Source organism: Hyperoodon ampullatus (genome assembly GCF_949752795.1).
Source record: "Hyperoodon ampullatus genome assembly, chromosome: 19".
In the NCBI taxonomy this organism is placed as follows: Eukaryota; Metazoa; Chordata; class Mammalia; order Artiodactyla; family Ziphiidae; genus Hyperoodon; species Hyperoodon ampullatus.
In genome coordinates, this window is record NC_136932.1 from 58,189,379 (window position 1) to 58,205,677 (window position 16,299).

At 47.3% G+C, this 16,299-nt stretch overlaps 1 protein-coding gene across 2 annotated transcripts in view; it reads right to left on the reverse strand.

The window, feature by feature from the left end:
• Positions 1-531: 531 nt before the first annotated feature.
• The window catches only part of HLF (HLF transcription factor, PAR bZIP family member), a gene marked incomplete at both ends in the record, with an annotated part of 50,034 nt that continues 34,266 nt past the window's right edge, over positions 532-16,299 (reverse strand). Inside the window, 2 exons of one of the 2 annotated variants that reach the window (XM_079726109.1) lie at positions 532-747; positions 5,725-5,945. In XM_079726109.1, the coding sequence (XP_079582235.1) occupies positions 532-747; positions 5,725-5,945 (437 nt within the window). Of the gene's footprint in view, positions 751-5,724; positions 5,946-16,299 lie in introns of both variants that reach the window. The other variant, XM_079726108.1, reaches the window with a different exon arrangement.

Genomic DNA, 16,299 nt, shown 5'->3' on the forward strand with positions numbered 1-16,299 from the left:
ACGGAGCTGCAGTGTAGTGCTAAATTATTCTGTGCACCTTATTAGCATGGTAACTTACAGATTACACAGAAACAAGAGCCTGTGGTCTTGAAAACCGAGATCTACTATTTCACCAGGGCCCTTCTTAGCGAACCCAACCAGAGGGTCCTGGAAGAGTAGGTAAGTGCCAACATGAAGCCACGCGGAAAGGGCAGGAGTGGAGGAGGAAGGGGGTCAGGAAACCCACGAGAGGTCTCCGCAGTCCAGTAAAAACATGGCACCTTTCATTTTGAAACTAAAAGACGATGGAGGGCTATCAAAATGGCAAGTGCAAAGGGACGCGCGTGCACGCACGCACACGCACACACACACACACGCACACACACCCGTTGACCACACATGAGCACAAGCACATACACACACCCACGCCAAAATGTGAGTCCGTCCTGTTGATGCGTCTGGTAAAGTGCTGATGTCAGAAAGGTCGGTAGGTGCGGTGCGATCAACCAGGAGGCCCCTGTCCGGGGCCTGAGGCCGCCCGCGGAAGCCGGCCTACAGGGGCCCGTGCCGGGCCTCGTACTTGGCCAGGATGTTCTTGCACTTGCCCAGCTCCTTGCGCAGGTCGGCCACCTCCTGGCGCAGCGCCGAGTTCTCCTTCTCCAGGAAGGACGCGCGGATGGCGATCTGGTTCTCCTTGAGACGCCGCGCATCACGCGAGCGCTTGGCCGCCATGTTGTTCTTCCGGCGCCGCGCCCAGTACTTGTCGTCCTGCTCGGGGCGGGGGAGACACACACCGACGCGGTTAGACCTCGGCCCGCGGCCCGCATCCCCACCGGGCTTCCCGCCCCCGGCTCCGGCTCCGGCTCTGCGAGCCGACGGCACCCACCCTTCCCCGGGCCGCTTCTCCCGCCCAACAGAGCGCACGTCCCCGAGCAAAGCCGGGCCTCCCGCACTCCCTGAAGGACAAGCCTAACTCCTTCCCTCTCTTTGCTGGAAATGTTAAACCCTTTTCTTCCCTGGGAGCGTGCTTTCCTGAATAAATTGATACAGTATTGTTGGAAGGCGACCTGGCAGTATCTGCACCGTGCCTCTGGGCTCGCACCCTAGTGCAGTCCTCACGCACGTGCGCACACACGGGCCCAAAATTTTTAGTGCAGCATTGTTTGTAATAGGAAAAAATGAGCAAAACCCCCTAATTATCAGGAGCTTTAATAACTACATCATGATAGATTCACACAACTGTTAAAAATAATGATCCAGCTGAACCAGAAAGATGCTAGCGACGTATCACTATGTGGGTAGAAACAGTGGCAATTTGCAGATCAATAGGTTCCTCATCCCACTTTGGTTAAAAAATTATAATAGTATATATTCATGGAAAGAGGCCCAGAAGATTTATACGTAGCTATTGAAAGTGGTGGCTTTGGAAGGGGGATTGAAGGAGGGAGCCAAGGAGAGAGGTAGGATCTTTCACCTTTTATTTTATATCCTCCTGAACTACTAGACTATTCTGTAATGGGCATGTGTACTTTGGCAATTAAGAACAAAAAAGTTCCACCTGCCACTGATCAATACTCATATTGGTGGCTAACATTTCAATAACTACTCTAATTTCCTGTTTAACTGTTTTCTAGGCTGTCTGAGCCTAAGTGATGTTTAACTGTGGTCAACATGGAAGCAATCACTCCTTTCCCCCCCATCACTGCTCCCGCTGCCAAAAAAGGGAAAACCCTCCTAGGAGGACTGAGAAATGTAAGTCTTCTTCCATTTATGGTGCCACCTGGTGGGTTTTGCAACTCCCTTTTTTCAACAACTTGCAACAGTAAATGCCTCAATCCTAGCAAAGCTAATACCTGCAGTTAGGTGCCACCCAGAATAAGGGAGTGAGCCAGTTCTTCCCCTCCCCCAGGATTCCAAGAGGCATTTGGCACTGGAGGAGGTCACATGGTTTGAGGCCAAGGCTGCGCGCAAAGTCCAAGGTCAGTGGTCTGCGCCATCCCTGCCATTTACCCTGAGCCAACACTTGCCCAGCACAAAGACAGGAAGTGTGAGACAGAAAGCATATGGAGGCACCTTCTATCTGTCCTTCACAAGCTAGTACTGTTCTCTTATTTATAAGCCACTCCCAGCTTGCTATACTTTTCGTAATAATATGTCACAAAGTGAAAAAGGTGATCTTCATAATAGTTAGTACCAGAATTCTTCTTAGAGAGGAGGCTGTCCTTTGGAAAATACCCGGATAATTAAGCTTGGGGCAGGATTTGTTGCTTCCCTTCAGAAAGGGCGCAGCAGAGCGGGAGGAAGGGGTGAGAGACTAGGCCGCTGGCCCAGAGAAGCTGGGAGGAGCTAAGCAAGCACAAGACTCCACAGGGGCGAGAGAGCCTAAGGCACATTAACAACAGTGAAAGCTCCAGCTCTGACGGAAGTTGTCTGCGTTACTTTGTAAGCCCCAGTTCCACCCCCTTGGTCAATCAGTGAATCTACCATACTCATCAGTGTTCCCTGGAGTGTAGTTTCCAGATGATTGGAAAGAGGGGTTGGCTTAGGATGTGTCAGAACCTGCACACAGGGGCCGGGGAGTGAAGGGGTGCATGAAGACAAGGAGAAGCTGTGTGCGGCGGGCAGGAGGAGGGGGATGCGGTGCCACCATAGGCCGTGGACTTGCTGGTTTGTGACCAGGTCTTAAGGACCAGGGGCGTCACCAGCTGACCTCAGTGTAGCAACCAGTTTCTGAGCTCTTCTCACTTCTAAGGTGCTTTCACTTCCCAGCCTCACCTGTCCACATGTGCAGATGAGCTAGGCGAGGTGTGGAATGGGGACCATCTCAGGTGCGAGGGGAGCTGGGAACAGGCGTGGAGCGGAGGCTGCAGAAGGCGGGCATGAGAGGGGGATCGTCCCAGACGAGAGAAACCAGCTTTCCCACCTTTGGCAGCACAGAAATGGGGGGCGGGGAGAGCGGGATATTGAGTGGGGCTGAGACATCACCTGTACACTTTCCCTCTATCTCCCAGGGGCAGATGCCATCTGGCTACGGAGGCACCCCTACCTGGCAAAGAACTCCTCAGTCCAGTCCCATCTTCTTGAGGGTCTGGTGTTTGATGACACCTCTGCCCAGCAGGCCCCCCTGACATGTCAACACTCCCTTTTTCTCACTTGGGGGCTGTCAGTAGCGGCTCACCTTGGAATCCCCAGGCCCTGACATAGGACCTGGCAGACACTAGCATTTGAAAAATGTGTGTCAAGTGAATGAATGGGTGTTTGAAAGACACCAAGGCGATTAAACTGAGTCTCAGCTAGGAATCAGTATGCCACCCCTTCATCCTCCTGGGGCTGCCCGCTAACCCAAATGAATGGCTCCAGAGAGAGACTGCAGGCAGCGGCAGGGAGGGCCACTTCACTCACTCGGCCTGCTCATCCAAGGCTGGAGACCACCTGCCCCAGTTTAGTCCTCCTGCCACATGACAAACATCTTACAGCTCTGCTTCTTGCTTCACCATTGCTCATGCTCTGGGGCCTGAGACTTTACTCACAACTGAAGGAACCCAGGGACACCTGGCAGGACAGACAGTGTTCCTGCCTGCGCCCCTCACTGGCACGTGAGAAGGCCAGGCCCAGCCACGGTGGCAGTAACATGCATCATTCCAGCACAGACGTTTTTCACGTGGCCTCTTTGTTGCTGAGGTTACCAGGGCAATTAAGTAAGCTTGCTCTTTGCTTTAAATTTGTAAATTTGGAGACCATGTGCAGGTCTGGCTGGAAGTTGTATCTACTACTCAGCAGCATCCCTTCAAACTTGCCCCCATTCAAGAGGAAATCCCTACTGAATGGGCTCCCCGGTTTAGTTTAAGAGGCAAGTTCCAAAATGCACACAGAATTGTATGGCTAAGAACACAAGATGAGGAAAAGCATGAGCTGAAAGAAGATGCCTAATCGCCCAGGACCTAATCCCATGGGGCCCCTTTCTTACCCCATCTTAGTCTAACCATCGATTCCCTGACTAGCTTCAATTTTCTGGTGTTTTTACTATGCACTTTCCTCTTTTGATTCTCAAGGTGACAGCTATTGGTTTGTCACCCAAAGACTCCCGATGTAGCTCCTGTCAGGGCCAACGTGCTTCAGTGACCTTTCTGGAAGCTAGCCGACTTGGGGACGAGGCTGGGCCTTACACTAACTAGCAGTGCTCACCTCTACCTTTCTGTGTCTCCATTTCCTCAGTGGTAAAATGATCACTTTGGTCTAATGAATTTCTGAGGTCCCTTTTAAAACCCGACATTTTATTTTTTAATATATTTATTTATTTATTTATTTTTGGCTACATTTTGTCTTTGTTGCTGCACGCGGGCTTTCTCTAGTTGCAGCGAGCAGGGGCTACTACTCTTCGTTGTGGTGAGAGGGCTTCTTGTGGTGGCTTCTCTTGTTGCAGATCATGGGCTCTAGACATGTGGGCTTCAGTAGTTGTGGCAGACGGGCTCAGTAGTTGTGGCTCGCGGGCTCCAGAGTGCAGGCTTAGTAGTTGTGGTGCACAGGCACAGCTGCTCCGCGGCATGTAGGATCTTCCCGGACCAGGGCTTGAACCCGTGTCCTCTGCATTGGCTGGTGGATTCTTAACCACTGGCACCACCAGGGAAGTCCCAAAACCCGGACATTTTATGATTCTGCATCACTGAAGGTAATCTGAGGTATTGGATGACAGCAGTGACTTAAATCTGTTGGGTACTTTTTCCTCCAGTGCTCTTTGTATATATGAAAAGCAGAAGTAAATGGTCTAAATCAGTTCCAGGACAATGTCCCAAACTCCCATTTTCCCAACAGGAGTATCTCTTCATGTGAACTGTATTTAGGTTTGAGAAATGGTGGTCAGCAGTTTGAAAATTATGTCTGCTTCCAATGCCTTGAATGTATACAATCATATCTCTATTGTCCATATGATTGGAAAGCAGCATAAACACAAAATATTCTAAGCAATGGGTAATCAAAATGGTTCTATTTTGGTATTAGTAGGCATGGCGTAAGTTTAGAATTCTCTTCCTAAGGTATCATTAAATGTGTCAGATTAATTTTAAGTTGTATCTGATTTCCTAAGGTAAGGCTATTTTCCTTTATAAATAATGTGTGCCTTCAACACAGTAGAGAAAAACCAACCCCAGATTAACCTTTTGTTGAGATACTCAAGTGATCTTTACTTGAGACACAGAGTGAATATTACTTATAAATAGTGTCAGGTAACCCACCAGCTTCCTTAAAAGTCCCACCCTAGCATCCAAGGCTGGCAATGTGGAGAGAGGTCCTGTCTCTGGCTGTTACTCCCTGAGGCCTACAGAGAAATGGAAGCAGTTAATTAGTGTTAAATTCCCAAAGGACAGGTAACCCTTGGGGACGATGAGGTCCAGATGCCCTTCCCAAATAATTTTTTTTCTCTTTTCAACCTTGAAAGATCCTGGTTTGATTTTATTAGGCTTTCATAGGTTTCCTTGCAGATAGTAGTGGGTTTGCTTCCTTCATGGGCTGCAAAGCACTCCATTTTATTGCTTTTCCTTCTATCTATGCATTACCAAGATATGAAAGGCGTAGTTCAGAAGACACCCAGAGAGGAAGCAACTTGCCTCGTCACATGCCAAGAAATGGGATCAGAAATCACAAGTCTTTGTTCACTAGCCTGTGTGATTTTCCTGGGGTCACCCTTTTAATCTGCCTCTTGATCCCACTCTCCACTTGCCCACAGCCTAATTACCAGTTCCAATTTACCTTCAGATCATCTGGGATGAAGACTTTGCGAGCTTTCTTAATCATAGGCTGTGGCTTCAGTTCTTCCTCAGAGAACTTGCGTTTGCGAGGGTCAAACATTTCCTGCCCGGGGATGCTGGAGAGGGCAAGGTCGGCCGGGTCTGGCTCATAGCCCACCGGGACCTGGATGGTGTCAGGGTCAATGGGGCTCGGAGTATTGCGGTTGGCTGGCAACAGCTGGCCTGGAACAACACAGGAGTTTTAATTCATGCACACTCTATGGAGGCCCAGGAGACAGCTACTTGATGATGCTCAGGATGAGGGCAAGAGTCTTAAACTTACTTAAATGTGACTCTAACATCGTTCCTGAAGGCACAGCAGGCTGAATGGCTTTACTCAGGTCAGATCAGGGAAAACAAGGACCCACATACACATATTCACAAACTAAATTAAAAAAACACATGCATTCATTCCGTCCTACAACATATTCATGAAGCACCAACTATGTGTCAGGTACTCTTTTTTACCTTTAAGGTGTTTTCCAGGGGAGTCAGGGAATCAGACCAAAACTAGCCAGTGAGATACAGTGAAGGGATGAAAGGAAACCACACGTGCTTCCAGAATGTGGGGAGAAAGGACGTAACCCGAAGCAGGTTAGGGAACACTCCTAGAGAAGATGCTTGGAATAGCGGCGTCTTGAGACACACAGTAATTAGCAAAAAAGGTAATCCAGGGACAAATACAAGACAGAGGGTTGCATTTTTGAGGCACCACAAGTAGTCTTGGGTAGCTGTGTCAGAACACAAGATGGAAAGGAGAGAGGCATAAATGCAAGAGATGTGGTCAAGGGAGGTGGGCAGCAGGGATGTTATAAAAGGCCTTGAATGTCACTGAGCGGTTCTGAGCACTGAAGTGATAGCAGAGCTGAAGTGTGCGGTTCTGAGCACTGAAGTGATAAGCAGAGCTGAAGTGTGGAAAGAAGTGTGAGGAGTGAACTGAAGGGGGCAGGACTGGAGACAGGAGACGAGCTACCAGGCTGTGGTGCTAACCCATGTGTGCATTCAAGGAATATTGAGCAAAATGGAAAAGATGCAACGGAGATGATCTAACTTCCACTTGACGGTTCTGCAAACCAAACCACTGAAACGCACAAAGGTCCTCGGAAAAGGGTGGACTGCATTTCGGAATAACAGACTGCAGCGTTTATGTGGGGAGCTCTGAACCTCAACTTCTAGTTTCATTTGAATTTTACAATCACCCCTTTCACTCCCAGAGAATAAGTGAGAGGATAGAGCTCAGCTCGGTTTAGCACACGTCCTCTTCTCCCTCACTGCTGAAGGCTGGACGCCATGTGGAGTATCCTGTAGGTGCCATTAGAAACTACCTTGGGTTGAAGAGCAAAGCCATCGACTTGCTTTCTGGCTAACCTGTGAAACCAGGCTTGTCTGCTTTCCGGAAGGGCCTGGTGGGGAGCTTGCAGAATGAACGTTCTGGGGACCTTTTGGTCCCCACTCTGCTTTGAGCTCTCTTTGTATCCTGCTTGCCAAAGAGGAAGAGATGGGTCCCAAGGCATTGGCAGAGGATGGAGATTTCTCATTAGCCACGGTCAGTTCAGCTCCAGCTTCTAGAGGCTGCTGAGTTCTGCACTGGATGGTGTCAAGCTAGATTTGATCTTGTGCCTCTCGACATTGCCTCAGAAAATGGACCATATCTGAGTCAAACGGGTATTTTACTTTCCCTTTAGAAACTCTCTCTGAACTTAATAATAAAGCTACCCAATGCCCTCTCAGTTCAACCACCATGCCCCATGCATCACCCCTGCATCACATACACACACCCACAGGTAGATACACCCTCTGCTCCCCTCTGGAAGCATCTCTTAATTAATATTTCCCAAATCTAATTGCTCAAAGTTACTTCAAGTTCTTCCCTAGTACTTCAGTATTCTGTTAATTATGTTGTATTTAAATCCCCTTTATTGATTTATACATGTTAAGGTTTACACACACACACACCCTCCTCTACCAGACCACATGGTCTTTCATGTTTTCTCTATTTTATCCCCACCCCACTCCTCACAGTGGTGCCTACTTCAGAGTTCTGCTTCTACAAAGAATACTCCTCATTTAATGGGGGCCCTCTGAGATGCTGGGCGCTGACATTCATTCATGAACATTCTAACAATAACACTTCACATTTAAGCAGAAGCTTTATCTGCACTTTCTCTCGAGCCCTTTCTTCCAATGGAAGTAGGTCAGCCCTACCTGCAGCACAGAGAAAACCTAACTGGACCACAGACGAGTCAATGGCTTTCAATAGCTTCCCCAGCATCACAGAGCAACCAGCAAAGGACATGAGAAACACAGCCGGGTCTCTTTTCTCCCAAGATATCCTTGCATCATCTTGTTTGTCTATATTTTCTACTGTATTAACTCTGCTGGACTCATTTTTCCTCCTTTATTCCTAGGTGTCCATAGTATCACTGAGTAACAGGGAGGAGGATCTTTATTATTTTGTCCTACCTTTTGTGGATTTGCAAATTTTTAATATAAGAATTTTCAAGTTAAGGGCTTCCCTGGTGGCGCAGTGGTTGAGAGTCCACCTGCCGATGCAGGGGACATGGGTTCGTGACCCGGTCCGGGAAGATCCCACATGCCGCGGAGTGGCTGGGCCCGTGAGCCATGGCCGCTGAGCCTGCGTGTCCGGAGCCTGTGCTCCCCAACGGGAGAGGCCACAACAGTGAGAGGCCCGCGTACGGCAAAATTTAAAAAAAAAAAAATTATTTTTTCAAGTTAAGAATGCATCATTACATTAATTTTTTAAATTACCAAGGATGTTCATTGCAAAATTTCAACAAATGCAGAAATGTGTCTCCCTTACCCCCAATCTACCTTGCTGCTCTTCCCAGAGGAGTCCACCCTTAACTGCTTGGTGTGAACCTCTCAATCCTTGGTTTTTACATATAAATGATTTAACCCAAATAGGATTATACTACCCACAGATCTTAAATTACTTTTTCAATATACCAGTATACCATATGCAATTTCCCATGTTAGTACAAACGGAACTACTCTGTTCTTTTTAGAGGGTGAGTAGGATTCCATAGCTTGGATATGTAACAATTTACTTAATCATTCCCCAGTGGAAGGATTTTTAGGTATGTGAGCATTTTTAGAGAAGGGATGTCTAGAAGTGAGACTGCTCATGCAAAAGACATGTATATTTTATATTTCTAAAAGCATTGCTGAATCTTATCTATACCAACATTTCTAAGAGTGCATTTTTGTACAATTAAATATTAATTTTTAAAATGTTGCCAATCTGATATATACAAATATCACTATTGTTGAATTTACATTTCCTTGTTACTAGTGAGACTGAGCATCTCACATGTCTATTGGATCTATTTCTTCTCCTGTATACCACCCTCTTCATATCTTTTGCTTCTTTTTAAATGGATTTTGTTGCTGATTCATTTGTAAGAATCCTTTATCGAAATAACTCTTTATGGACGATGGATATAATCCTTTCATCTGTTTTATTTGTAGAAAATATTTTCTCCCAGACTGTTTGTTTTCTAACTTTGCTTATAGAGTTTTGCACTATTGACGAGATCTTACACTGTAATATGGTAATAATGTCTTAGTTTTCTCCTTTATGGCCTCTAATTTCATACCTTCTCTATCCCCAAATTATATTATATGCATGCACGTATACAAGTATGTATGTATACATATACATGTGTGTACATACATGTGTGTACATATATTACTCTATACTTTTCTCTAATACAACTATAATTAATTTATATTTTTAGGATTTTGAATCACCTAAGATTTATTTTTGTATAAAGTACATGCAAGGGGCTTTACACAGTATTCTCCAAGTGCCTTAATATAATGGTAAGTAAGGTTTGACATTTGATAGGGCAAGTTCTTCCCTCTTTACTGTTCTTTTCGTAAAATTTTATTCAGTATTCTTACAGTCTTCTAGATGAATTTCAGGATATATTAAGTTATATTTAAAATTATTAATGGGATTTTTGAATGAAGATTGCATGAAAGCCATAGGTTAATTTAGGGACAACTGATACCTTTTAAATATTCAATATAACCTTAGTATACTCCCCATTTTTATTTTTTGTTCTTTTTCTTACATCTTTAAGTTTCACAGTTTTCTTCACTTTAAACTCTCACATTTTTTGCTAAGTTTATCCCTTCAATGTTTTCTCATAGTTGTTGCTAGTGTAAATTCCCCTTGTTAGACTTACTAATTGGTTACTGCTGACATATAAGAAGCTACTGGTTTTAAAATGCTGGGTTTATATCCAGCCACTTTACTCCCTTATTAGTTCTAATAGTTCTAACTTCTCTGAGTTTCCTAGGTAAATAATCTTTTCTGCCTCTAGAGATAGTTGTTGCCTCAATGTTTATAATTCCTACCTAAAAGCACACCTCACTGCACTGGCTGGGCTCTGCAAGGCAATAGGTAAAAGGGATGAGACTGGAGGTCCCTGCTTGTCCCAGACTCCAATGAAAAAACTTTTAATGCTTCATATCCTTAAGGTCTATTACAGAATCCTAGCAGATAACAGTTTGACAAGCTAAGGCATTTCCAACCCTTCCAGCCCTACTGCACTGAGAGTTGTTTTTTTAAAATCAGAAATCACATATTACATTTCCTCAAATGACTTTTTTTAGTATCTGTTGAGATGACCATGTGGTTTCTTCCTGTATTTGTTAAGTCTGAGCTTGGTATTTCTCCAAGGCTTTCTTTGAAATATCAGGGGTGGACAGGATCAACCCCATGGTGTAGACTCTGCAGTTTGCTGGAACATTGTTTTCTTCTTTTTAAAAGCATCTTAATGAAAGTCACTTCCAGGAGAGCCAAGGAGGATTTCTGGTGGAAAGGGTGGAACAAAGGGCTTAAATCTAGAAGATTAGAAGTTACCTTCAAACCCAAAATTGGCCTCCACTTTTGTCATAGAGTAGGCATGCCTAAACCTCCAAACAGCATAACTGAAGATAGGATGTTTTTTATTCTTACATACTTAACAAGAATTTAGCATCTCACGTTCAATTAGCTGATTAGCTAGAAGGCATCAATGAATGCGTACAGCCACAATCTGTGTTCCGTGTCCCAATCTCAAGTTGATGGTTTATTTCTTTAGTTTATGGCTGCATCAAAGTAATAAACTGTAGCTACATTTACGACTTAACCCTCAAGACTAATTACAGCATCTCCAACCTTTCTGATGTGCTCCCCATTCAGGAGGTTAAACACAGCCGTACCGTCAGGACAGACACCATATCCTAGTGTTACCACTGATGAGCGTCAGCCAGCTGATGAACATTATCCCCTATAAAGAATACTGAGGGGCTTCCCTGGTGGCGCAGTGGTTGAGAGTCCGCCTGCCAATGCAGGGGATGCGGGTTCATGCCCCGGTCTGGGAAGATCCCACATGCCATGGAGCAGCTGGGCCCGTGAGCCATGGCCACTGAGCCTGCACATCCAGAGCCTGTGCTCCACAACGGGAGAGGCCACAACAGTGAGAGGCCCGCATACCACCAAAAAAAAAAAAAAAAAAGAATGCTGAGAAGAGAGAAAATAATTTGGTTTTGGCCAATGGGTTCTCTCTTAGAACTGATGGGTGAAATTCCTTGTGATTCAGTTTGGTTCATGATCTTCCTCTCCTTCCCATAACCAGTCTGTGGTCTGTTTGCTTCTCACGACCTCTTTGACCCTAGAGAGTCATAATTTGAGTTTGAAATAGCACTTCTGACCCTCTTTGTACCAACTGCTTTCAGAAGAAAACCATCATCAGGGCTCCCTTCACTGCAAAACACCCAGCTTCCGAGAATCCTTACATTACAGGGTGCCAATTAACTTAGAAGACTGCAGTAACACTCGGGGGTATGTAAAGTGTTACCATACTAGGTACAAAGATTAGATAGAGGCCTTAAAAGTACACCCTAAGGATGCAGGCTTTCTGAACTCTGAGGATGATTTAGCTAGTCTCTATTCCGATGGCAGGAACCTGTTAACTTGTCCAACAAGCACTCTGCAAAGGCGACAATGTCCTAATGGCCAGAGGTCTCATCCCTCCCTCTACCCACGGCCTGCTCCACGTGACTCTGCAGTTCCAGGCTGAGTCTATTTCCCCACCCCTTGAATCTGGGCTGGCCTTGTGGCAGAAGTGACAGGGTGTCAGTTCTGAGGCTGGGCCTAAAGAGGTTTTGCATGTCCTGCTGCTTCTCTGCAGCACTTTCGTCACCACCATATATACATGCTTGGTCTAGCCTCCTGGGGGGCTGAAGGGCACGTGGGGCAGGCCAGTCTAGGTCAGCCCAGGTCACTTGTGCCTGAGATGTGCGAGTCTAGCCAAGATCAGCAGAGCTACCTGACCAACCCACAGCAATTTCAGACGAGTGAACAATAAACCCTCATGTGTATATGCTACCAAGTATTTGTGAGTGTTTGGTAAACACTGTCATGGCAACAGATGACTGATCTACAAGCTGAGCTAGTATATTTGGGGACATGCTTATACAATAACATTAATATCACAGGAAGGTTTTAAAATGCACCGGGTAGTGGTTAAGCTGTGAAGTGAGTCAGACTTAGGTTTGATTTCTCATTCCGCCACCTATACGGTATAAACTTGGGTGTTTGTGAATAAAGGACCAGAAAGAAATATTCCACATTTCCTAGTAAGGTCTGTTGTGAGGACAGGAACTACTAGTGAATTTTTTTCCTTTTTTTAAACCTACCTCTCTTAGTTCCAGTTTTTTCATCTGCAAATGGACATTACAATGCCTGCCTCATAGGGCTGTGTGAGAAATGAATGCGACGAGGTACTTATAGAGTGCTTAACATAATGCACAGTGCCTGGAAAGCAATCCGTAGTCTCCATATAAACACAAATATAAAGTATAGATACTGTGGGGAATTCCCTGGTGGTCCAGTGGCCCGGGTTCGATCCCTGGTTGGGGAGCTAAGATTCCGCAAGCCGCAAGCCAAAACACATATAGAGATAGACAGATACTATGATCCCAGATACTTTAAAAAAAATCAAGTAAAAAGACTGCCTCCTCTTCCAAGCCGGCACGGTCTCTCCCTTGAGCATCTCTCCACATCCTCCTGGCTGCTCCCCTCTTTCCACTGGAGCCCCCACAATGCACTCTCCACACAGCCACTGAGAAACATTCTAAAAACAGAAGCCTACGCAGCTCACCCCCTACCTCAAACCCTCCAGAGGCTTTGCACTGCCCCACATGGTAACACGCAAGGCCCCTCCTTACCCCGCATGCCCAGCCGTGCCGGCCTTCCTTCTGCTCCTCAGCTGCCCTAAGCAGGGCCCCCCCACCCCCCACCAAGGCCTGTGTCCTTAGTATTCCCTCCACCTAAACACTTTGCCCCTGCTCTCTGCCTGCCTGGCCCTTCTGCATGCTTTAGACACCAGTTCAAATGCCACATCTTCAACCCCTCTGGCTTTCCTCTGCCCTAACTCACCACCTATCAAACCACCCTGTTTCATTTCCTTTGCGAGATTTATCTCCCCCCACCATTATCCTCTGTATTTGTTTGACCTTTGTCAGTGACCTCCTTCCATTCGCATGTAAGCTCCAGGGAACGGGGACCTTGTCTTCTTTGCTGCTGCATCCCTGGCTTCTAGAAGGAACCTGCATGGAGAAGATGCTTAGTACTAACTACTGAGTAACTGGAGGTAAACACCCCCGGTTCCTAACAAGGACTGTTGTGGGGAACAGGGACTACTTTTGCTTTTTATTTGTTATATTTTTCAAATTATCTATAATGAGCAATGTTTACTTTCAAAGACAGAAATAAAAATTTTCCTCTAAAAATGGACTTTGCTTCACTTTGCACATATATAACCTTCAAGAGGCTGTGTTAAATACTGTCAAGAAAAGACCATTCAAACCCCCAGAAAGGAAGAAGAGGAGGAGAAAGAAAAGGCTTTAACCAAAGATCATATTAGAAAGTGTCCTTCCCACCTCCAGCGGCTGGGAATCTGTCATAACCCTGAGACTTTTCGAGTGTCCTGAGCCTTACTCAGCTGATACACTGACTTCAAGGCAAAAACAAATCCCGCCCCCCACCGCCTCTCTCTCTCCCTCCCTCCCTCTCTCTCTCTCCTTCCCTCTCTCTCTCTCTCCCTCCCTCTCTCTCTCTCCTTCCCTCTCTCTCTCTATCCTCTCCTCTCCTCTTCTCTCTCTCTCTCTCTCTCTCTCTCTCTCTCTCACACACACACATACACACACACACACACTTCATTTGTGCCATATCCAGACAAGGTGCCCAGTAAGTGCTGTCTGTGATTGTGGAACAAATACACTGAAAGATCCTCTATAAAGATTGCTTTGATCAAAGCAGCTCTTTTCCAACAACTCTCTCCACGCAGTAACAGGCTGTCAACAGAAATATGGGTAAAGCACAGCACCGAGAAGCCAGCCCAATCCATTACTTGTAAACATTAGGAAGGGTCTGTCTGTTACCATTTACTGAGAGGGCGAATGAAATTCAGTCCTGTGGGCTGGCAGACAGGCCTCCCCTGCCCACTGAGTAACCACTGTTAGTCAACAGTGATGAGTGGCCGGGAGGAGCACCCCCTCGTCAAGGCCCTGCCAGTGTATCACCTCACTTAATCCTCAAGATAGCTGTGTGGGGATTCCCTGGTGGCGCAGTGGTTAAGAATCCGCCTGCCAATGCAGGGGACACGGGTTCGAGCCCTGGTCCGGGCAGATCCTACATGCTGCAGAGCAACTAAGCCCGTGCGCCACCACTACTGAGCCTGCCCCCTAGAGCCCGGGAGCCACAACTACTGAACCCGAGTGCCACAACTACTGAAGCCCACGTGCCTAGAGCCCGTGCTCCACAACAACAGAAGCCACTGCAATGAGAAGCCCGCGCACTGCAATGAAGATTAGCTCCCACTCTCGGCAACTAGAGAAAAGACTGCGCGCAGCAATGAAGACCCAATGCAGCCAAAATAAAATAAATAATAAAGAAATTTTAAAAAAAGATAGCTGTGTGAAGGTGGAATCATTAGTAACCCCATTTTCCAGACAGTTTAAGACAAGCTCAGAAAGCTAAATGATTTGCCGAAGGTTGCCCAACTAGTAGACGAAACAGAATCTCACCTCTCACCTCTTCTGACTCTAAAGCCCAAGTTCTTAATCATGTAAATGCTTCAAAGGACAGCAAGGGACTGTGTGCTTCTCAACTGAGAGTTTTGCATCAGGACCTGGGTCTCCTGGCCTCAAGTACAACGTTCCACTGACCCATCAGCCCACCCCACATTTTATGGATGAGGAAGTGGAGGGTCGGAGGTGAAATCTGCCCCCAACACCCATACACAAAGTCATGCAGCCAGAAAGCTGGTGGGAGGTTGGTGGAGTTCAGTCTCCCATGGCCCATCGGGTTCCTGTGCAGCAGATGGTCCCCCAAGGAGGCAGGAATGCCTCCGGCTATGGACAAGAGCCCCAGGAACTTACGGGCAGCCAGCCACCCCATTTCCTTTCCCTCTCTTCCCTCCTCCACTACTTCGGTCTTCCCGAATGGCGAGCTCCTGCCAAGAGCACTTCTTCAATGACAAAACAACTAATGACCCTCAGGGCTAGGGCTCCTGTCAACACTACATCTCACTCAGGCATCTTTAAGGAGCTTCTGGATAGCCAGAGACCACGCCTCATTTATTCTGTTATGGGATATGGCTGCAGAGGCCACGTCATGGGGGAGGCACGTTTTAGGTCTATACCCTTGAATTATCAGTATGCCAATTAATACTGGGTCTGGGTTTGGGCAGAGACAGCTGGAACACCGTTCCAGGCTCCTGCTCTGGCCTTCGTCCCTCACTTTGACCCGTCCTGGGAGATGGCCTGGTTCATCAGAAAGCACAGACAGACCTGGACTCACAGTGCTTTTGCCCCTAAATAACTCTGTGGCCTGGGGCCAGCCACTCCACCATGCAGAGTCCTGCTCCCTCCTCTGTCCGCTGGGGCCGGCTGGGATGGGCAGGACGTGGGGAGGCCACTCGGGGGCGGGGGTGTGGAGTCCGCACGTCCCTCCCTGAGCCCCCCAGCACACACCTCCCTCCAGCTGCAGCCCAAGAAAAGCCTGCTGGCCGTCACCAAGGGTGACCTGTGTCCAGGACCAGCACGCTGCTCTGGGATTGTGCACCAGTACCCAAAATGGCCCTGACTTGACTTGGCAGCTCCTGATCTGGCAGAGGCTGGGACTGGATTAGCAAGGCCTCTCATTCCAAGGGTGCGGATCAGCGCGTGTCTTGCCAGTGGAGTCAGCAAGAAACCTGCCTCCTTGAGGTGAACTTGAGAGGCGAGAGCAGAGCGGCTCAGAGCCACGCCCGCTGGCAGTCAGTGACATGGGGCAGATCAGTTCCATTCAGGGGTCAGGGCACATGTGGGCCCCCTGGCCACCACGCCACTGTCCCCAAGACAGAGCAGCAGAGTCCCCTCCACCTGCTCTCCCGGGGGCTGAGAGCCACTCCCCACTGCTGTCACAGCACCTCCGTGTGCAGACAAGTAACAGGGTGGCCAGAAATATACTCACAGCGCC